We start from the raw sequence: 22825 nt of genomic DNA on the forward strand, positions 1-22825 counted from the left end.
AATCTGTCCTTTTTAAAAAAAAAAAAAAAAAAAAAGAAACAAACTATTTTTGTCTTTTTCTCAGGATTATAGCCTTGCACATCTGTGTCCTCACCCCGCTCTGTTTTCTGCAGAGCGTGTGAGGCCGCCGTCTAAACGGGAGCTGCTGGATAATCTTTACTATGGAAAGCAGATTAAAATCTCAGATTACAAGAGGACAGGAGAGAGAACAGGAGGGGGGATTACAAGTTTTTTTTTTCACCTCTTTTTCCACCCATTGAGTCTCAAACTTGTATATGGATGGGTAGAGCAGGTTGTATACAAACATATACATGGATCAGGCTGTGCTGAGGCTTTCCAACTCACCCATAAACCAGTTTTCTCAGATACAGTAGGTCATTTTTTGTTCTAAGATGAAGATTTACTTATGTGGGTTGTTGCTATAAATGTAGTGTTACCGAATCATTAGCGAATGCCGAGCCCCCGTGATAGTAAACAAGTTGCCAAGTGTTTATTGATTTGTAGCTCAAAAATCCATCCAGTTACTCTCATTTTCAATCTGCGGGTGTGATTTATTGATTCACTTTATTTCCTTAGCTTTTTAGCAGATCAGTGTTGGACTACATCATCTCAGAGGGAACACATCATCACCTCTCAGAAGTTTATCACAGCTTGAACCACAGTGAACTGCCAGCTGAGGCTTAATGTTCCCTTGAATTGTGGGAAATGATCCAAATGAAATGCAAATAAAGTCAAGTGAACCTCCCTAAATATAGCACATCATCATCACATATCATTAGCACAGACATTAGTGTAATTGCATCAAACACTTAACACCAAATTGCTGAAAAGAGTCCCACTATCCAGTGTGACTCTAGAGTAAGCAATGTGTGCTCTTCTGCTGAGACATTTTCATCTTCATGCTCTAAAATGCACAGATTGTGTTATGAAAGGCTGCCGTGGGCTCTTATCCATCTCAGGCTGCAGACAAGTAGAAGCATCCTCTTAGCATGTGGAGGCAAAAAGGTTTTTGCAGTATGTGGCCTGAATGTTTAAAAGCACATAGCGGAACAGAAAGTGGAACATGTTTTTTAGACATGTGAGTGGTTCAGCTTCTGCGGTGAGGGCGAGGTCGGTCGCTCAGTCAGCGTGACATTTTTCACAATTTATTCATGAATTATTTATTTTTAATGGTGATTAGCCTGACATCTAATGCTACAAGCAGGTGAGATTTTTGAGTTTTTAGAATTCTCCTCGATAATTCGGCGGATTGTCAAGAGGATAATCTTTGCTTTAGTGCCGTGATCAGGCACGTGATGATCCAGTGTCAACATCAGCAAAGCTTATTCCTTTAAGACTTGGCTCTGCTTTGTGTCTGGAGTTTATGAGAATGCTTAACCTTTTACCTATCGACATCTCGTAGCAGTCACCAGATCACCTCTCTCTCTGGATTTAAGGGTAGTGTGAGAAAGGCTATCTCGGCAGGTCACCCCGCCTTGCCTGAGGAATGGAATTTTGGAAATGTGAAACGAAGACAATGCACACGCCATCTGTAGCATCCTGTTTATTGTTCAATGATTCAAAATCAATTTGAAAGGCACGATACATTGATTATACTTTTAATTTATAAATGTTGATTGTAAACTTAGAGTTTGTGTGTAATGATTCGAAAATATTTGATGTATTATAATGATTGAATTATGGAGTTAATTATTCGGGGTAAGGGGAAAAAATCGTTATGTGTCCCTCTAGTATCCTGGGAGCGCTCTGACTTTAACTTACAGAGCCTGGAGTGGATCTCTACTCAAGTTTCATCTGGATCTTCTGTTTTCTCTGTCCTTTCAGGCCCAGTGACATGTGCTGACTCTCACCTTGAAACTGTTTCAGGTCAGTTGACTGAAACTGGGAGAGTCAGGGAGGTATTTTCACTTACCTAACCCTGGCAGCTGTGATCTCACAGATGTTTAGAGGTTAAACACGGACTTTTGGCATGTCAACAGAATTTCTAGAAAAACAGCTCAAAGACTGATTAGAAGATAAATGTATCAAAATAAACACATCGCTTTGCACTCAGCTCTGAAATCCTGATTCTGTAACATCAGATAAAAATCTGCATTCGTGTATGTTTAAAATACTGATGTGTCAGCAGGTGAAGGTGTTGTAGCGCTTCTATTGGCTGATTTTAAAACACTGAAACAGACTGTTAGAGAAGTAGAGCTCAAAAGCAGCGTGTTATTAGCTAGTTGACTAAAATCTTGTGGCTTCACTGCTCAGTTTCTAATGTGCACATTGAAACTGAAAGTAAAGCATTAGGCTTCATGGGCTTTCTCCGTCCTCTTAGTCGTATTTATTGTTGTTTATCCTGAGCATATGACCCCTGAAGAACTGCTTTCCATTGCTTAAATAGGTTTGACTGCATGCGGTAAGCCTATCTACAGCAACCTTTCCCTTGGGATCATCTCAGCTGATCATGGTTTAAATTTGCGCAGAGCGTAAAGGGGAATAAATAAGGAGAGGATGAGAGCAGGACGTCTCGGCCACTCTGACTCATTCAGATGTGCTCTCTGTGCTCTGTCCCCCCCATCTGTGATTTCTTAATTAGTCTCTTGAGGCTATTGCAGGGCCGTGGCACTGAATGGACATCCAAGTCTGAGAAACTGCTCTGTTAGGAGCCAGCTTGCTTTAACTCGCAGCAGAAGTATTCAGAGAGCTGTGAACTTTCTAAGTTAACTTTAGAAATCTTTTTGTTACTGTCAGACCTCTGGTCAGTCAGGAGTCACACCCACTGTTGTTGTATGTTTATCTAGATTACATAAGAAAATTATCTTCCATAAGCTGCAAGCACTAGCTTTAGAGGGAATATAAAACAAAACAGAGGCCAAATAATCTTTCAGTCATTGCTTGTTTTTGTTCAGTCATTGCCCTTCTCTCAGTGTGTCAATCAGATGTCACATCCATCCATCACACGTGCATTCATCCTGATACGTGTACTCAAAAATCAATTGCACTGCTACCACAAGTGGGTGAGGATGCTTTCCACTGATTCCCTTCATCACAGTCTCACTGATTTCTTTCAAGTGCATGGATTTTCCGTTCAAAAGAGGTTGAGACGGGGATGGCACAGCACTCCATTAAAGTGCTGTTGAATCAAAAAAGCAGAATTAAGTTTGATATAAAAGCTGTAAGAGAAATGAGCGATTGTAGTCAATCACAAATGAAGTGAGGAAGATGGTATAATGTGATAACATGTTATGGATGTTTCATATTTCTCAAATACTGTGGAGCTAATGTAACCTGGACGTGTCCTGTTCTGCCTGCCACGAGCGCAGTGCGTCTGTGGGTGGTGCAGAGAGTAGCCTGTTAGGACTTGAAGTCAGGCTTCAGTTACTGCTGCGTTTTATTGAGGCAAACTGTTTACTTGCCCTCAGCCCCACCTTAAGTCTGACCTGTGTGTGTGTGTGTGTGTGTGTGTGTGTGTGTGTGTGTGTGTGTGTGTGTGTGTGTGTGTGTGTGTGTACGATTACCTGAAGGTTGGAGAGCAAAGGTTGGACCTCTGTTTCGGTCTGAGTCACCGACACATTAAACAGAAAGTAAAAAGTTTATGTATATTACACATCGCTGATAATAAAACTTTATATAAATATACATGTCTAAGCATATGTACATTCATGCACTTTATATATTCACACACTCTTGATTCAGAGGAGGTCACGAGCAAATGAGGGAACATGATGAACTTTTGCAGTTTCAGAGCAGCAGGTCCAATTACAGCTCCAATATACCAAGTTTTTCTGCAGTGTGGTGGAAATTAGTATAAAGTCATCTCAAACGTGAATATTAGATCAGTTCTAAAACAAATCTATATGGATTTCTGCTGGGTGGGTTTTATAAGATTAAGGGCAACATTTTCTCTACTTTGTGATATTTTATAAATAAAAAAAGGAAAGAATCTGTAGTCTGAAGAAGCTGTAGTCTTCTTCTGTAGTCCTTCTTATGGCTGCTCCCTCTAGGATTAACACAGCAGATCATCTACTTCCATCTCATCCTATCCCAGGATCCTCCTCTGTCACACCAGCCCTCTGCATCTCCTCCTTCACTACATCCATGAATCCTCTCTGAGGTCTTTTTCACAGGAAGAGCATCCACTATGCCTCCTCTGCACACGTCCAAATAATCTCAGCTTTGCCTGTGTAGGGGATTATTCTACCAAAAGCTCAGGCTTCACACAGCTCTAAACACTTGGTTTTCTTTTTTTTTTCTACTCTCAGCCCTGTGTGATGTCATTGACAGCAGATATACCTAATATGATCATCTGAGGCGCACAGCTCCGGCTGTGCGTACACACCTTTCTCATTGTTGAAAAGATGGTGCAAGACATTTGAAACAGAAGGCAATGGCTCTAAAAGGATAAAATATTAACTACTGAAGTATCACTGTGATGAAAGGGTACAAGTGCATTAGTAGCAGTATCAGTGTTGCAGTAGTGTAACTGTAAAATTAATAATATATATTTAGGTAAAAATATTAAAGTTTTATTGTCATTCCCATCCACCTGCTTCTCAGGATGTTTTCACACCTATGCCGTTTAGTATAATAATAATAATAATAATGGATTGGATTTATATAGCGCTTTTCAAGGCACCCAAAGCGCTGTACAATACCACTATTCATTCACTCTCACATTCACACACTGGTGGAGGCAAGCTACAGTTGTAGCCACAGCTGCCCTGGGGCAGACTGACAGAAGCGAGGCTGCCATATCGCGCCATCGGCCCCTCTGGCCAACACCAGTAGGCAAGTAGGGTAAAGTGTCTTGCCCAAGGACACAACGACCAGGACAGAGAGCCCAGGGATCGAACCGGCGACCTTCCGGTTACAGATGCGATTCCCAACCCCCTGAGCCACGGTCGCCCTTTAATAAATCGAACTCTGGATCGTTTTTCCCGTCGGTGTGGTTCCTTTGTGCACATGTGGATATTATAATCACAATTAGATGCAGACCAAAACAACCGTGCCAGGATCCTTTAGAGAAAGCTGTCTCAGTCCGGTTCCAAACGAACTCCAGTTCACGGTTTGTTTTGCAGTGATCTGACCTCGATCCGACCAAGTTATCAGGTGTATGCAGCCAGTTTGAGCTACAAGCTTTCCCTTTGCCAAGCATGCGTTGCATTCTGGGATTTAGCCTGAGAACATCTGGTCAGTCAGATGACCAGACTAAATTTTCTCATGTGGGTTTGTAGTGATTTTGGATTTCTTTGAGTTTTATGTGTGCAGAAAGAAACCAAACTACAGAAATACCCTGAAGCTGTTTCTGACCAAAGGAAAGGAACTGTAGGTGATGAAAATGCTGCCAAATCTTGTGTTTGGCTGCCACAGGCGATAAAGAGAAAGCCGTCTTTAATGGAAAGGAGTTAAACCAGCTGTGCTGAGGCTCAATATCAGGGAAATAAGATAATAATTGAAAGCTACTTAAAATATGGAGCTGTAAATCTCCAGTTTCTGGTCACAGTGTGACAAACACAGATTTATTGTTTTGAATCATAATTGTTGACATAAAAGTCAGTTTTATTTGTATTTTAATGAGTTTTATTAAAATAGCAAGTTTTCCTAAAATGTTTTTACCTGAGAGGTTAAGTTTCCCTGTTTCCATCACTTCCCTGGGTTTGTATTCAGCCCCACTTCTCATTTTCTCATCCGGTCTCTGACTGTTGTGCTCTTCATTTAATCCCAGGATGATTCTCTGTTGAATCTCTGGACCCCCACGGGGGGGGTGTCTGTCTGCCAGCTCCTCTTCCCCACAGGAGGCTCCTCTCTCTTGTCACAGAGTCACGGGTGAGCCCCTCCAGACAGAAGGCTCAGCGGTCCCATTTATATTCAACCCGGTCTCATTTCGCCTAAAACTGTCCTCTTTTTCTTGTCATAGGTGAACGTCTTTTCCATTGCTCTACGTGGTCTGAATGCAGTTTAAATGGCAGTAGCTGAGTTAGCACACCCAGAGGATGTCCAGTTACCAAAACCAAGCTAAACCCCTAATGCACAAAAAGCTTTGTGGCAATAAAGTTCATCATTATATTGCTGTGAAAATTTTATAGATTAAAAACAATGTTCCTTTGGTTCCTGACTTTAATATAGTGACTTCCTCTGATTAATTATGCAAATGAGCTTCATTTAAGTCACCCGAGGACGTTAAAAAAAAGTTGGAGTTGGAGTGCTGTTTTTCTAAAAACATGTGAGAATGATGTGAAAATTATACAGTACAATACAGTGTTTTAAAAGCCCTCCAGGTAATGGAAATGATGCACAGCAGTGGCAGAAACTCAGTGTGAGAATGTTTAATTTATTATTCATACAGAGCAAACAGTACTTTGTGCCCATTTCTGTTTGATTTGTACCGAAATGGATTTTAGTCATTCGTCAGCACAAAAGCTCCCCTTGCTTTTTAGCGTTTCAGAGCTGAATGGATTTGAATTCAATCACAGGTGCACTGGTTTGTGTAACCTGTGCCTCATCCTGTGGCAGCATGATGCATTAGGGCCTGGTGTGCGAGCTTTTCTGGAAGCCCTCAGGAAGTGGAGTCATAAATAACCAGGAAAGCTCATCAGTGTTGTTCTCAAGCCTGTTGTAACAGAGTGACAGGGTTTTTTTTCTGACATCATCTCCATGTTTATCGAAATAGCTGCTGATTTTCTTTCTGTGCTGTGCTGAGTGTAGGTGTAGGTCAGTGTAATGGACAGATCCTGGTTCTTGATTTTTGAGGGTTATTTTAGAGTGTCACGCTTACGTCATGGCCAAATACCAAAGACAGAAAACAGACTTTTTGCAAAAGTTGCCATCATCTGTTTGGTTAAGCTGGCCGTGAGTATTTATGGATAGCACAGTTAGTCTGTTGGCTGGATAGACTCACTTTTTTCAACAGTTACCAGACAGATTAACAGGAATTTTTAGATTTTAGACTTCCATCTACGGCAACACCAGAGCGTCAGTGTCCAAAATATAATTATCTTGTTTTCTCAATGGAATGGAACATGGGCATTTACCCCCTAACAAAGGGTTTGGTGATGTGGTGGCATGTATCTGGTGACGCTGGCAGTACAGATTAAAAGTTTAAATTTTACTACTGATTACATTCAGCCACCTTCTTGGATTGCTAACTCAGGGCATGGTGGTCTACTCTGACCTTCTACGTTCATCAGGGACTAAACAAAAAATTTCTGACTTCCAACTTATTAAGAAATGTACCAATGGACCTGCTGCTCAAACCTTTTGTCTATGAGGGGCAGGGAATCACAAGAAAGCTTGCTTAAAGGGAAGTGGAGGGCACATTTCATGGTTGAGGAGCTGCACCAAAGCCCAGTATTGAATAAATAACATAGAAAGCTACTTTAGTCAAGTCCAATAAAAGCGAAATGGAAGTGGAAATGAGCAGAATATTCCCTTTAACATGCCATCATACCTAACAGTGAGGTTATGGTTCCACTAATGTACATGTTAGGGCTGCAGTCGTGGCTTCTTTGAGTGGTAGGTGAAAACTGTGTGGTTCAAAGCAAGATTTGCTGAGATTTGGCAGTGGTGCAGTGGTTAGCTTTGTGGCTTCACAGCAAGGAGTCCTGGGTTTGAACCCACAGGCTGGGGGCGTTCTTTGTTCAGTTTGCATGCTCTCCCTGTACTTGATTGGCTTTTCTGGGTCCTCAGATTCCAAATTTGCCGTAGCTGTGAATGTGATCTGGATAAGAGGTGAGGAAATAGATGGATGGAAGATTTTCTGAGTTTTTCTGTCATCGCTGTATTGATGATTTGATAATTTTGCTTTATTGTGAGGTTAATGTGTTGTACCTCCCTGCAGTTGTCTTTAGAAACCTGTTTTTAAACGCCTCCCTCCACTAAATCTCTTTATCCGGATTCTCACAATCCAATTATTTCCTCCCCAGCACTCAAACTCTTACCAGTTCAACGCCAACATTAATCTGGTGTTCGGGTTCAGACACTGTGCGGCCCCATGCTGGGTTGGAGCCGAGTAATTGATGACTAATGTGTCATAATGTGTTACCATTCACTGCTGTTAGCACTGATTTATTAAGGAGAGTCACAAGTGCCAAAATAATTATTTGTGTTGGCCTTCTCACAATCCTCTTCTGAGAACAAACAAGGCACTAATTAAATAGTTTCCTTCAGGATGTACTTTCATTCAGTATATTAATTGGTGATTAACTGTTTCACAGTATTTAGCCTTGTCTGTTAAATTTGCTCACCAGATGTTTTCTGGTAAGCAAAAAACAACAGGTATGCTTAAGTCCAATGAAGCCAGTATATCTTTGAGTCACTATGGGTTAGCTGAACATTGGGACTGCAGCTAACAGCTATTGTCATTTATTAATGTGATTACTTTTTATATTTTGCTTAAAAAAATCCCAGAAAATCTTTTTTATCATTTCCCACAGTCAGTTTTGGCACCACCACACTGAGTTTATCTGGATTAGGGTTATGCCCAGCACCGTAATCTCAGAGATTTTACAACTTTTAATATTATCTCAAGGCATGCTGCAGGTATTGCTGCTAGAAAAAGAAAGGGCAGGGGATGGCTGCTGATAGTATGTGGCAAATTAAACAAGCAGTTTATTTGCATGCAGACAGCTTTTATTTAGCTCTTTCTGTGGGAGCGGCTAAAAACATCACATTCAAGATATGAGCACAGGTGGTTTCACTTAGAACTTTTACAGGTATATTAATGTGAAAATACAGACTGCTCATTAGTGTTGGTGGGTTTGAGACACTTTGCTTCACAGGATAGTGCTACCTTAATTGTGTGAATGTTAAAGCCAAACGGATCACACTGTGGAGCAGATCACCAAACTCATGATTGATCATACTTGATTCTGAACCAGAATGGTTGCTGTTTCAATTTGTTGATTAATTCAACTTGATTCCACGGCCCAGTTTCCAAACATTTACTGTATGAGCAGGACGTATTATCAGCTCATTAATCTTTATTGTCAGGGTGAGATGTCATTATTGCTCAGTGGCTTCCTGTGTCCCTGCTGACATTGACTAATAACATGTATGTGCAGTGCTTATCTTTACTGGTCAGAGGGGCTTTCACATTTCCTGCAAACAGCCTTGAGTTGATTGATTAGCGCTGGATCGATCTGCGGCCACTGATTGGTTTTTGGCAAAATGATCAGTCTTACTTCTACACTTCAGTTGTTTGCAAGTCACACTGACGAGCTGAGGGGAGGATTTCATCGTTCACGGGGGACAGAGTGTTTACAATTTGCTCGTTTTGGACTACCTCTGGCTCATGTTAGTGGAAAATAAATTGATGGATCGGAGGCAGGAATAAATAACTTGTTACTCTGCAGAGGGAGCAGCAGAAGAAAAGGTTTCCCTTGGCAATTTCCTGTGTTTGTGCCAGGCTGCCGTCTCCCCATGGCAAGGTCCCTCCATCAGATGAGCTGTGGGTGGTGGAGAAGCACTTGCCGCCCCGCTCTCTCTCCTTTTTTTTTATATAAAGTGCACACTACGAGCTTTGACTCTAGTTCCTAATCTTTCATTTTGATCACAGAAAAGTGATGTGGAAACACACCAGAGTTCACACACAGGCGTTGAGTTTTTTATAGTTAGCCTTCTACTTACCTCTGTAAATGATACCTGCACATAAAGACGCATATGCAGGTATACATTTGTAGTCTGATTTCTGTCAAACATGTGTTGGATGAAAACAGTCCTCTGTAATCCGATGACAAATTAGCCTTATTTCAGCGTTTTAAACTTGAATCAACAACTAATGGATGGATTGGCATGAAATTCAGAGCATACTGTCACAGTGCTCAATGGACGAGTCCAGCAGATTAAATCATCACCATGAAATGTAATATTTGGGCCCATACAGATGTTCAAAATAACAGTTGGGTTGATAGCTGCTACAATTTTCTTTCTCTTTGCTTATTTTTGTTGTCCTGTGTTGCCAAGGAAACGAAGAAATCTTCATTGTAAAAGATAATTGAATGATTTTAAAATCTTTAAATACTGTTTGTGAACATTCATCCAGTGGAAGCAGCAGATTAATGTCTCCTGCCGACATCTGTGAGTTTGGTGTTTGCAGCTAGGCCACCGGCTGCCTGTGCAGCTGATGTGTGGCTGGTGTATTGTTGCATGCTGTGGATGAATTGTAATAAATAAAGTCATTGCTGACTTTGAATCTGTGGATATAATTGGGTATTTGATCAGTTTTGTGCCTTTAAAAAAAATGGATCATTCTGTCAGCACTATGCTTTGGTCCAGACCTTTTAAGCAACATCAGGGGAGTAAATAGTCTTTTCACTCCTGCTCCCTCTCACTTGTTATACTCAGTCCAACACTTGTCAGAAAAGCTTTTATTCCACTTTCAATTTCATTAATATTTCATGTCACCCGGCTCTTGATTTGTTGAGTAATTTCGTTTTGGAGCAGTTAGTCATGAAACTGACATTCCCATCAGTTTAACAGCCGATGATTGTCTGCAGAGAAGCGCACCCACTCGGGAAATAATGCCCCAAAAATGATCCATGATCTTTTATTTGGGAAGGAGGAACATTTCAGCCAGTGCACTGTACAGCTTTACAGGTGCAAGACAGAACGCCTAAGTTCAATTTTTAGAGATGAGCAAGGAAGCAAAATAAACAATAACATCTCAGTAGTCGATGGCTGATTCATTTGTCCAATCACACAACCCTAATCTGTTCTTTTCTGCTTAATTGTAATTAGCAGGTTTTTTGTATGTTATTCATTTTACAGTAATGAAAAAGATGGAATTGAACATTTGAGATGCTGATTGGTCCATAATGATAGATTTAAATGAGGGCTTTTAAACTAATTTGAGTTCACAGGCCACATACAGACCAGTGCACAGTAATCTTTCAAAACAAGCATTATTTTCCTTTGTTTTAGTATAAAGAAGTGCATCTGCAAACATTTATTTTCAGTGAGTCAGGCCTTTACAAAGCAAATGATTAAAAACTTTTACAGTTTCACATTAAGGAGAACTTGCAGATCACAGCGGATCTATAAAGACACAAAACCTCCATGTATGGGGTCAAAGGAGCTTGCAAAGAAAAGCGTCTGGACTTCTTTAAGTTGCTTGAAGACGTTTCACCTCTCATCCGAGAAGCTTCTTCAGTTCTAAGGTCAAATGGTGGAGAGTCCCAGATATAAACCTAGTGGGAGTAACCCCCCACAGAGGGACAAAAGGACCCCCTGATGATCCTCTAGTCGCCTGAGCCAAGGTGTGAAACTGGGCGTGGGTCCAAATCAGCCAGAGTTTCGGGACTCTCCACCATTTGACCTTAGAACTGAAGAAGCTTCTCGGATGAGAGGTGAAACGTCTTCAAGCAACTTAAAGAAGTCCAGACGCTTTTCTTTGCAAGCTCCTTTGACTACAATGACCTGGATGACTGAGAACCTTCACAGACTCCATGTATGGGATATTTCAAGCAACTCGTCAGTCTTTTTCTGATCCTGCACAGTAAGACTTGAGCCACACCAGGAACAGCACTGGATTTTATTGACAGCCCTGAATTAAACAGTTACCCAGGCCGTCACTGATCGTCTCCGCTTTAAGCTGTAATTTAAAAGATGTGTTTTTGGGGGCTTCTGTGCGTACAGATAGTTGTTTGTCTAATTCAAAGCTTGGAGACTTACAGTCTTCACCGCAGGAAGCTACAGATTTTATGTAAATTAGTACGTTTTTGTTTTGCTTCTTCACAACATCTGATTTTTAGCTTTTTTTGAAATTGTGGTTCTCTTCAGGGAGAACCATGGGAGACTCATTATCTCTGCATTCACATTCATCCGTTTATTTTTTATTACTTGGATACAAATTGAACTGCCTAGTTTGGGACAAGTCAATATGTGGATATCCTCCTTTTATTTCCCCGTGGACAAACACCCTGATGTGCTGTCTGTGTTTTGGCTCCGAGTTCACCCATCTGTATAATAATCTAAATGGCCCGAGTGCAGACCCGGGTCACGAGGCGAGCAGTGACCAGACATCAGCTCTGTAAAACAGACACATGGCCTCCCTCTCTGTCCCTCTGTGTGTTTGTGTGTGTTCACATGTTAATAATTCTCAGCTCTCGCCCTCAGACCTACTTTTCCAGTGGAAGTCCGATACGTGTGTTGACTGCTGAGCGGGAGGCTCAGGCAGATTTACACACTCGAATCTACTGCGTCCCAGCTGATATATGAGCAGTGTGTGTGTAAGTGTGTGTGTGTGTGTGTGTGTGTGTGTGTGTGTGTGTGTGTGTGTGTGTGTGTGTGTGTGTGTTGCACTGAAGCAGGGAAGAAAATCTACAAAAACGTGTTGCCCTTTATCTTGTTCCTTCTACATGTTCTGATCATTAGATGCTCTCTGATGTTTTTGGCTGCAGTTTGCTGCAGATAATTGTTGTTTTCTTGTTTCCTTACAAAATCTTCCGCCTACATTTACGCAATGCAACTCAACCACTCACTTTTCAACCCTGTGGTACTTTGATTTTGTCATGATTTAGGGCAGCGTAACATAAGTTAGTAAAGCCTTGAGCATTTTCACCGTAGCCATCTTGCTTCATCTTTGATACTAGATATGATTAGCGAGTGGTTGATCTGACTGGGAAACTGAATGATGCTGCACACTTGTACGTTTGAGACTCGCCACCCTGAAGTATATATTAGGGGCAGGGATAGCTCAGTAGGTAGGTAGGTACACTGCTCCCCACTGCTTCACTGAGTGAATGGGTTAAATGCAGAGAGGAATTTCCCCACGGGGATCATTAAAGTATACATTAGTATTATTATATCCTGTATTGCCATAGTTTTTTAATTTACGGGGGCCATGATATAGAAAATGAACAGCATGTTGTATTTAATAAGACTTGAATCTAAAGCTTAAGCCTAGAAGCTCATCAGGGGCTGGTTTTATAAAGATTCTGAAGCTGGAATTGATTTACTTGTTGCTCGTCGCTTTGAAGCTAATGGCTTGTCACTCGTGAGATTTCAGGTTGCCTAGGTAACCCACTAATGTATTTACAGGTCACATGTCAATAAACTGAATTTTCCACTCTGATTGGTAGTCACTTTAGACACTCATCTGAAAGTTGGAAAAATCCATAAATTGAAGTTGCGGAATCTCATTCGCTGTCCGTTAGGGATGGGTATCGTTTAGGTTTTATCCGATACCGGTGCCAAACCGGTACTTTTGAAACGGTGCCGGTGCTTAAACGGTACTCAAATTGGCACTTAAAGAACGGAGAACACCAACTTTGTCCAAAAACCTCTCATGTTCAGCTGGGTTTTTTTTGTAAAAAGATAACAATGTTAGCCCTTTCTGCAGCTATGGGGCATATATGGTATCACTCTTGCTGGAAGCAGTGCTTAAACAATGGAAAAAACACAAACTTTGTCCAAAAACTTCTCATATTTAACTGTTTTCCACTTTTTCTTTGGTCATTTTAGCCTTTTTGGCCAGGCCAGGGTGAAGGGAGTTTCTGCCATCAAACAAGAAGACAGCCGCATGTAGCTATGATGATGTTTGCTAGTTCACCTTACATGCATTAATGTAATAACGTGGTTAGCCTACTCAACGTAAATTACACACGAACAACATTAAGCTACTCACGCAGAGAAGAACGGCTGCTGCTGCCATCATCATCCGTCATCATTTCTGCTACACTGGCAGGGCTAGGGGCCAGGACTCTCCTCTTCGGGTTTTTGGGGGATGTTGCTCCGGGTCCGATAACTGGCAACCCACCCGCAGTAGATGTGCACGGAGTGAGGTCTCGCAGCAAGCTATCAAATACGGCGCATTTCTCGGCTTTTAAAAAAAACGCTATGCGTCGCCAGGTGTTTCATCGGATTTGAGGCGTTACCTCCTTTGACAGTATCACAGTATCAGCTTAAAGCTCTTGTTGCAGGCTGCTGAGTTTGCATATTTTGCTGTGAAGTACAGCCATACATTTGACCGGTCCTCCTTGGGCATTTTTAATCTGTAGCTCTGCTCTAAAAGAACGTGCGTACCTGGCCCCGCCTACTATCCTCGGAAACGTAAAATGATTGGCTAGAATCTAAAGTGTATCACAGCTCAGGAAAAAAAAGCACCGAAATAAAGCACCGAAATGTGCGCTGCTTTTCGGTCTGGTTACTACCGTTTATGTCAGAACCGGATACTGGTACCCATCCCTACTGTCCGTTGACTCTTCCATGTCGCTGCTAAACTCTTCCAGTGTGTCTGCAGCTTTAGTGTTTTCGGTAGAGTTAGACCAGTCTTAGGTTTGGACATCAACTAGTCAAATTGATTGACCAAAACATCCAAAGATAAGAAGAAACTTTCTGAATTTACCTCAGTAAACCTTTGTTGGAAGTTGTCCAATGGTTGCTGGTAGCCTTTTTGTCACATCAGTAAATCCTGGGTAAATAAATCTGAGTCATTAACTTTTCAAATCCACTGTTAGAAATTTTAAATGTTTTTTTCTGCCGTTTACCCCATAAGGCCCCAGTCACACCGACCTAGAAACCAGTTGGCAACCATGGCCATTACCTGGTTGGTGAGTTGTTGCTGGAGTTTGATTGAAGTTACTGTGAAACTGGTTACTAAATATCCAATCACAGTCGGTGACACCACCCCAGTAACAATAAGTTGCTACGGAAAAATGTATACTCTCCTACTGGTTGGCAAGTGGTTGTCGAAGGTTGATAACAGTTGCTGTGAAATTGGTTGCAAAGAGATGAATGGCCCCAAAAACCTCCATGTGATTGCTTTGGTTGTCAGTAGTTTTCACAGACGATATAATTTTTTTCTTTTCAGACACTCACCAACTGCTCAGCGGGTATTAGTGAAACTGTCAAAAGTGAGACTGAAAACAGAGACCATTTTTCTCCTTTTGGCTACACTGATGACGCACAACTTTTGCTTTGAAGGCGAACGTTTGTGTTGCACTTGACAAAGTTTTACTACCTCTCAGCGAGTAGCTGGTGTTTGCGGACAAGTCGGCCTCCTCTATGCAAACTACAGGCGAATATGGCAACCAAAGCAATCACAACCTTTTTTTAAAAAAAAAAACAAAGTTCCTCTAACCAGCAGGAGACCAGCGGTGTGTGAAATTATTATTATTATTTTGGTAGAAACTCAACTTTACAAGTGCTGGACTAGTCTATTCCTGCACGCTCATCTCAAGGCAGCTTCTTCCGACCGTACCCAAGAGATTAGTAAACAGGAAGGTGCTGTTTTGGTCTTAAAATATCAGTTCGACTCTGCCCCAGACCATTTCATTGTCATGTTATTCCCTCTTGCTCTCTCCCTAGTTTCCATTCAATAAACACTAAATTTCCCTAAAAAACAGAGGAGACCAGGTAAAAACATCGTGGAAGTCTATGGAAATCCGCCTTAGTGAATCTGGCTCCAGGAAATATTTTAGTGAGGTCACAGATCAAAGGTAGTTAACTCGTAGACTTCTATACATCCAGGCTTCTTTTTGCAACCACGGGAGTTACCCCCTGCCGGTGTTAGAATGCCCCCCTTCACAAAGGCTGTGGTTACTAGTGGCACTTTTTTCTTTATTCTGTGTCAATTAAATCAGTTTATTTACAACACAACTTTGTTCTGGCTGTATTTCTTCCCCTCTGATTGGATGTGTGATGTTCTGAGGGCGTTTGCCATCTGTACTCAGGAGTAGCACAAAGAATAGCTTCATTAAGATCGATTCAATAACATGAATGATGATAATCGTTGCTGTTTCATACCGTAGGACTGTTTTTCACTGCTCGGGCTAATGATTGCTGACTTGGCCGCACGGCTACAGGCCACAGGACACAATTACAGTGTCATGTCTTCTGCTTGTGCATGCGTAACACAAAGACAACAGGAATAAAGGCACAAAACCCGCCCTCGGGGTATGTCAGCAGTTTGTGTGTGTGCGCTTCAGAGCCAAGTCTGACAGTGTGTGCGCTTTGCTGCCGTGGCAACTAGAGTTACCACATACTAATATTTTAGGTTGCCTTACATAATCGTCTGCTTTTGTCAATGCAGAGAGTAGATTTTCAGGCACCGGGGGCTGCTTGTTTGGAGCTCTCGCTGCTCCCATAACTGACCACTGTGAGGTCTTACGAGTGCTTTAATGTCCCATCACCTGCCTTCCTGCCCTCCAGTCTGACACTGACTATCACAAAGCCTCTTACATACTGAGTACGCACCTCTATAAGGATCCTCTTATTTTGCCAACATGGTAGGGTGTGCTCACTAAACACAAGGCAGACAGACTATGAAAGGAATCTGTTTTCTTTCTTTCTTGAGATCATATAAGTCCACCTGCCATTTTAAATCAGTGGTGTACGACAGTCAGCGGGTTTTCTTTCTTTTTTTAGTGCAGAGTTTTGCCTCAAAGCCTGAGTTGTCTGCAGGGTCTGAACAATGTCTGCCGTTTTCTCCAGAGAGTGCATTTGTGCCTCGTTAGTTTTAAATGTCAGCACAATGCTTATGAGAGTTTTCATTTGGTCTCTTGAATGAGGCAATTTTGTACTTTTCAACAGCAATTTTAGGCACGCCGGCGCACCAGCTCTGCGGGGCATGCTGTCGATTTGTTGGTCATTTAACCCACCGCTTTTGTTCACACTGAAATATCTCAACTGCTATTGCATGAGATGAGTCAACTTGAGTACCCTGTATAGGACCACCAAAGTCTCAACTTTTGACTTCCACGCTGTGGCCTCACAGTAGCATCGACCCATTCGGCCTGTTCTGGCTGGGCCTCCCAGGGTTAATTAGGTGGATTCGGACTTGGAGGAAAAAGCTGGATTGCTGTTTTGGGTTCAGCACAAGTTCCAGTGTCTCTCGAGGTCATCACGTAGCATCTGCAGTGATGCAGACTGTGCTGGTTTGTTGATGTAAAGAGCGAGCCAAATGCAAAGGCAGAGTTGTCAATTTAACCGTTGATCTACATGCCTACCCTCACCCATGGTCACGAGCTGTGGGTAGAGACCGAAAGAATTTAGAGGAAATGAGCTTCCTCTGAATGGTGTGTGGGCTCAGCCTTGGAAAAAGAACGAGGAGCTCATAGTAGAGCTGCTATTCTTCTGCATCAAAAGGAGCCAGCTGAGGTGGTTCGAGGCTCCGAGGCGAGGTGTTTCAGGCATGTCGAACTGGGAGGAGACATGGGGGCAGACTCAGGACACGCCGGAAAGAGTGTGTCTCTCAGCTGTGAATACTGCTTTACTGAATCGCAAAGTTTCAGTTCAACTGACCTTCATCAGGCACAAAACGATGTTCATATAATCACTCTTTCACACTTACACACACACACACACACACACCAGGTAGAATTCAAGCATCTTGTTGGAGAATAGTAACTGGTGAACTCTTAACATGTGTGTGCTTGTAATCACATAATGAGGCGATTAAATTTGAGGATGATGGGGATTGTAAGCTGTTACACATTTAGGTGTACAGAGATTTTGAACCAGTTAACTTGTGATTTAATTAAATAACTTTGGTCACTCAAGTGTACTCATGTGTTAAACTCAAGACCCACAGGCCACTCATTTTACTCAAGCCCGCAGATATGCACATTTCGGTTTCTTAATAAATTGTGGCCAAACTGGCGAACCTCTATTGCAGCTGCAAGCATACAAGCTAGTTAGCAGGAAATGGCATATAAAAAGGAAAGCTGATGCTGAGGGCAGGCAATTACAGGTCAGCCTGTATTCTGAGTACTGCTTTACAATGTGTAGAGTGTGTGTTTCAGATAATAGAATTTGCCTCATTTTGATATCACACACCAGCAGAGAGATGGAGCCACAGAGGAGTAAAAGCCCCAGAAAAAGAGGCATGCAGCTAGATCAGAATAGGTTCCTTCAAGCTAAATTTCAATGTAATGGAGCAGCAGAGGCGAGTTTAATGATAGTTGAGGAAATGGCTAAATCAAGGAGGTCACTGAGTGCAATTTAGTTAATTTGCAATTTTAGGTTTTTATGTGCAGCCAATTTCATGCTAGGAGGATGGGTTGTATGGGCCTACACGGGCTAAGATCTTTTTATTTTTTTAGCCAAATTTTTGCTAGTAGTTTTTGCACTTTTGCTTTTTGTTTGTGAAACAGTTTATGTGCAATGCAACAAGAACATTTATTTTTCTGTTAAACTGAACCATTTCATTTTCTATACCTCAACAATCTTGGTATGTTTGCTCCTAATGAAGCCGAGTTTGAGTTCTCCGTTCTAGTTGTGACGGTCAAAATTTCGATTTTCTGGTTTACTGCAGTCCCACAGATATCATTACAAACTAAGGTGGTAACCATGGAGATTAATATACCTGCTCAGTATGAGTATTGGGTATAAAATATGTAAAGATCTGTGTCTCATCAGCTTCTTTTAACATCACTTCCACTTGAGAAATGCTGTCTGAATGCAGCATTATCCAACTCTCAGTAAATGTTAGTCTCAGTCGGATATTATCAACAGTGGGAGTATTTGTGGCATCAGAAATGGCAGTTTGTTGTCTGCCTCTGGGTTTCAAGCCATGAATGGCCCAGTCGAGTCATATGAAAAACAAATTAGCACAGTGGTTTTTGACACGTTATTGTGTTTATATTGTACAGACCAACCCAAAAAATAAAAACATATACACTCATCAGATCATTATGTCTGCAGGCGGAGCGCAGCGGCTGCGATGTCCTCAGCATCCCGGTGCCCATTCGCCGCGGCGGCTCAGAGTCCAACCTAGACGTGGTTGACGGTGTTGGGCACGACGGCGTGGGTCTGGATTTCACCAAAGGAGCGCTGGGAATCGACAGCCTGCAGCAGAAGATCCTCAAGGTAAGAAGGAAAACATCGCACACCTGCTTCAGTGTGTGTCTGTAAATTTATCGTGTTTAATTTGAAAAGCTGTGGGTACACATGGGACACATTGGCACTCAGAACTCAAGCACCACACTTGAGTAAAAGACAAACTAAAGTGTCTCCTTAGCTCTGTTTGGTGACACATGAAGCAACAGAAGCAGCTTTTTTTTTTATCCAGTAATGGACTAAATGTCTTTTAAATGTCAGTTCTGATACGACGGGGAAAGAAAAAATCGACTCAGGTCCGTCTCAGTCCTGTCTTTAGAAATTAGAAGTGTTTTTCACAGTAGAGGCTTATCCTGCACTTTAATATCAACGTTTTACAACTGTAGAGACTAAGCTGAAATCGTGCTGCGTGCTGTATATTCACTGGTTTATCCAAGCAAAAGTAGTTTGAGACTTCAACAATAACCTAACAGTGAAATTATTATTACAATGTGATGAACTGCTGCTCCCAGTCAGGAATATACACAAAGAAACAAATACAGTGAATGAAAGCAGACCAGAGAAAACAGTTTGATCTGTAGCATCAGTATCAGATGGTAATTTTTAAACTTTCCATGGTTGGAATAAACTCGATCACATGACTGAGGGGCGCATTTGACTGCTACCTTTTAGCAACAGGAGGCTAAAAAAATCTTGGAGGAACTTTGTTTTGTTCTGAGGAAACTGCCGTGTGAGGAGGTTTAGAGATGCCTTTAAGACCAGCTCTGTTTACACAGGATAACTTCTTCACAAGCAAAGAAAAGCAGGTGTTAACGTCTCCTCTCGTGGCTAATTATCATTAGGGATCAGAAGTGGGGGGGCCAAATTAAATTAGTATCAGTGAGCTCAAAGACAAACAGGGCTGCTGTCAGTATTCATGCAGCATTATTTTATTCTAACATACCCGTGTGAAAGATGAGCAAACTCATAGAACAAATCGGGGTGTCGGTAAGAATCACAAGCGCTGGTATCATGCATGCTTAAATGATTTTAAATCTTCAGCAGCTGTTTTCACATCTGTCATTTGGCTCTGCCTTCAGGTGACGGAGCAGATTAAGGTGGAGCAGACGGCTCGGGACCAGAACGTGGCCGAGTACCTGAAGCTTATGAACAATGCCGACAAGCAGCAGGTGTCGCGGATACGGCAGGTGTTTGAAAAGAAGAACCAGAAGTCTGCGCAGACCATCGGTCGGCTGCAGAGGAAGCTGGAGCAGTACCACCGCCGCATGAAGGACAGCGAGACCAATGGGAAGCACAACCAGAAAGACAGCGGCGGCAAGGAGTCCGGGACTCACAGCAAGGAGGGCAGCCTGCGGGACGTCAGCACCACCGGGCGCCACCAGGCACTGGATAAGGTGAAGACGATCGGGCCCGGCGTGTCGCTCTCACCTCCATTTTTCTTCAGTAAGCCGCGGGAGTTCGCTAACCTCATCAGGAACAAGTTTGGCAGCGCTGACAACATCGCTCACCTGAAAAGCTCTATGGAAACGGGGTCAGGGCTGCAGGTGGAGGGCGGCGCGAGGGGTCTGAGTGGCAGCGCTACCACAGTAGCCAAGGCGACCAAGTACCAGAGCGACGATGAGTGTTCCACCGGGACGTCTGCATCCGCTGACTCCAACGGGAACCCGGCAGGAGGATCGGGGGCGGAGTCAGGGGGGCCAGGGAGGTCTGACTCCAGCGGGCGCCTAGTGGAGGTGCTGGACATGGTGCGGGACATCAGGGATGCTCAAGCGCAGCTGGCAGAGGACATGGAGACTCTGAACACACAGTTTAAACGAGACTACAACTACTTCACGCAGGTGATGCAGGAGGAGCGATACAGGTGAGCACAGCATCACGAGTCTAAGGAAGGCTTTTCTCCCAGAAAAAAAATTCTTGACATATTTATTAGTTTTCTGCTCTTTTTTTCATGATTTCTAGGGAGGTTTTAGGGGGGAAAGCTTGTGTGCTCCTGTACTATTTTTAAATGCTTCACATCTCCGCTGTCACCAGCATTAAAATGAGAAATGCCAAAAATATAGTATTTGAAGAAAAGAAAAATCTCCTAAACTGAGGTGCAAGAAAAATAAAATGACATTTGGTTGCTTATAAGGAGCTTTAGAGGATTTGTTTTGTTTTTCTTCCCTGGTACTGAGGGCAGATTGTTTCTCACTGTGGAAAGATTTTTTTTTTTGTGTTTCTTTTTTGCGTCACAGATCAAAACAGAATATTTTGTGTTGTTCTGGGAGAGGAGAATATTGTTACCCACACATGATGGTTAAATACTCTTCCATGAACATTTTACAGATAATAGGGCACAGACTCACATGTTTCTTTCTTAAATATACCCATTAGTATAAAGTCAGCCCCTCGGGCTTTGAGTGAGCAACAGTTCAGTGTTAGTACCTTAAACGCCCCTGAAACAAGTAATTAAAAACCCATTTCAATTCTTAATATCTAAAATTTATTTCAACACCATAAATTGGAGAGATAGAGGGGGAACAAATCACAATTGAAATTTAATCAGTAGAGGATGAAATATGCAGTTTCCTGCCTCACTTACACCAACTGTGAATCCTCCCCTTCACTTAATGAATCCCTGACTGCGACACATTTTTCAGGCTGGACAAAACTTCACAGAGCCAACATAAAAATGTTAATTTTATGTAGCCTAATATTACAAATTATAAATTTATCTCCGGAGCTGACATTAAAATGTTTAACTGCTGTCTTCAGAGTCTCTGCGAAGCTATCACCACTATATTAACTATGACTTGTAAAATCACTTGTATTATTGAGCTCTGAATTAAATCAGAAAATCCAATAAAACACTGAACTGAGAAAGATAAGAGAAATATTATACTGTGTAAAATATTTCTGCTCAACAAATTATGCTGTTTTTGTTTTGTGGAAGGGTCTTTTTTCCTTATATCTTTTATTGTCAGAATATGTGTGCTGCAGTCATGTCACAAGAATATTTGCACAACGATTTGTACGACTATAAACACGAAATACAAAATAAAAGCGGTTTGCACATTGCTTTGAAGCTAACCGGGGGATGCTAGCAGAGGTTTTTTGCTCAGAAGGCAAAAGGTTTGAGGATCACTGATCTGTATCAAGTAAAATTGTGGAATAATTGTTGGATGAAGATGTTTTCACACTTCGGTGCTTCAGTAATGGTAGCATTTCTCTCCTAACAGAGCTAACGTTGTCATTACATGAGCTGTTGAACTTTAGAGAGCTTTTGACAGTTTAGGAGTCCATCATTAAAAGCCTAAAAATAGCCGGCAGAGCTTACACGTAAACCCCCCAACCAAGGGCAAATGCTCTGAGCAGCTCGGCTGCAGCAGATACACTGCTGTACTGTTACGTGCCCACACACTCTCAATAATGCATTGTTTCTCTCTCCTTGGCTCTCTCCGCCTCCACCTACTCTGCATGTTTGTGGGTGTTTCTGTCTGTCAGGTATGAGCGGTTGGAGGACCAGCTGAATGACCTGACGGAGCTGCACCAGCACGAGACCAGCAATCTGAAGCAGGAGCTGGCCAGCATCGAGGAGAAGGTGGCCTACCAGGCCTATGAGAGGGCCAGGGACATACAGGTGACTTATGTTTGGGCATAAGCCCCCACCACTGCCACAGCACACGGCTGATTAAGATTAGAGTTTAGGATTAACCTTTAAGTAACCAATGTCTTACTCAAATTGTAAGTTTAATTGAAAGGCCTAATGTATTATTGCCTTATTTACAGTGTTCAGTTTAGATGAGTTTGACCCCTTAGTGGGAAAGGTCACTGCGTAGTGTACCTTCATCATTTGAGGCTATCCTGGTAAAAGTGGTCTCTGCCAGGATGACGACAGGCCTATCCACACGGCATGAATGCTCACTGTGGTTAATGGGTTTGCTACAAGAACGCTTAAAGGAGAGAGGAGCCCCCCCCCCCATTCACATCACTGGAAGATGAGCATTTTGGAGAAATAATTAATCTGAATCTGTTCCTTTCACTTCGGGGAGGTTTTAATTACAAATTTCTGAGCGTCCAAATGATT

General features: G+C 42.2%; 1 protein-coding gene and 2 long non-coding RNA genes across 3 annotated transcripts in view; 2 read left to right on the plus strand and 1 right to left on the minus strand.

Annotated features, from left to right (window-relative positions):
• The window catches only part of LOC120735905, a 25547-nt gene extending 3118 nt beyond the window's left edge, over positions 1–22429 (minus strand). The window contains exons 1-2 of the long non-coding RNA XR_005696372.1: positions 22417–22429; positions 19896–19901 (exon numbers count right to left, since the gene is read on the minus strand). This is a non-coding gene — a long non-coding RNA (uncharacterized LOC120735905). The remainder of the gene's footprint in view (positions 1–19895; positions 19902–22416) is intronic.
• The window catches only part of tmcc3 (transmembrane and coiled-coil domain family 3), a 59219-nt gene that overhangs the window by 33508 nt on the left and 2886 nt on the right, over positions 1–22825 (plus strand). Inside the window, exons 2-4 of the mRNA XM_040035675.1 lie at positions 18625–18789; positions 19839–20620; positions 22243–22378. Coding sequence (XP_039891609.1) covers positions 18625–18789; positions 19839–20620; positions 22243–22378 — 1083 coding nt within the window. The remainder of the gene's footprint in view (positions 1–18624; positions 18790–19838; positions 20621–22242; positions 22379–22825) is intronic.
• LOC120735904 lies at positions 4895–8535 on the plus strand. Its single transcript, XR_005696371.1, has 2 exons — positions 4895–5811; positions 5903–8535. It is a non-coding gene; the product is annotated as an uncharacterized LOC120735904 (long non-coding RNA).

This window comes from Simochromis diagramma, unplaced genomic scaffold (assembly GCF_900408965.1).
Source record: "Simochromis diagramma unplaced genomic scaffold, fSimDia1.1 OVJJ01000816.1, whole genome shotgun sequence".
Classification (NCBI taxonomy): Eukaryota; Metazoa; Chordata; class Actinopteri; order Cichliformes; family Cichlidae; genus Simochromis; species Simochromis diagramma.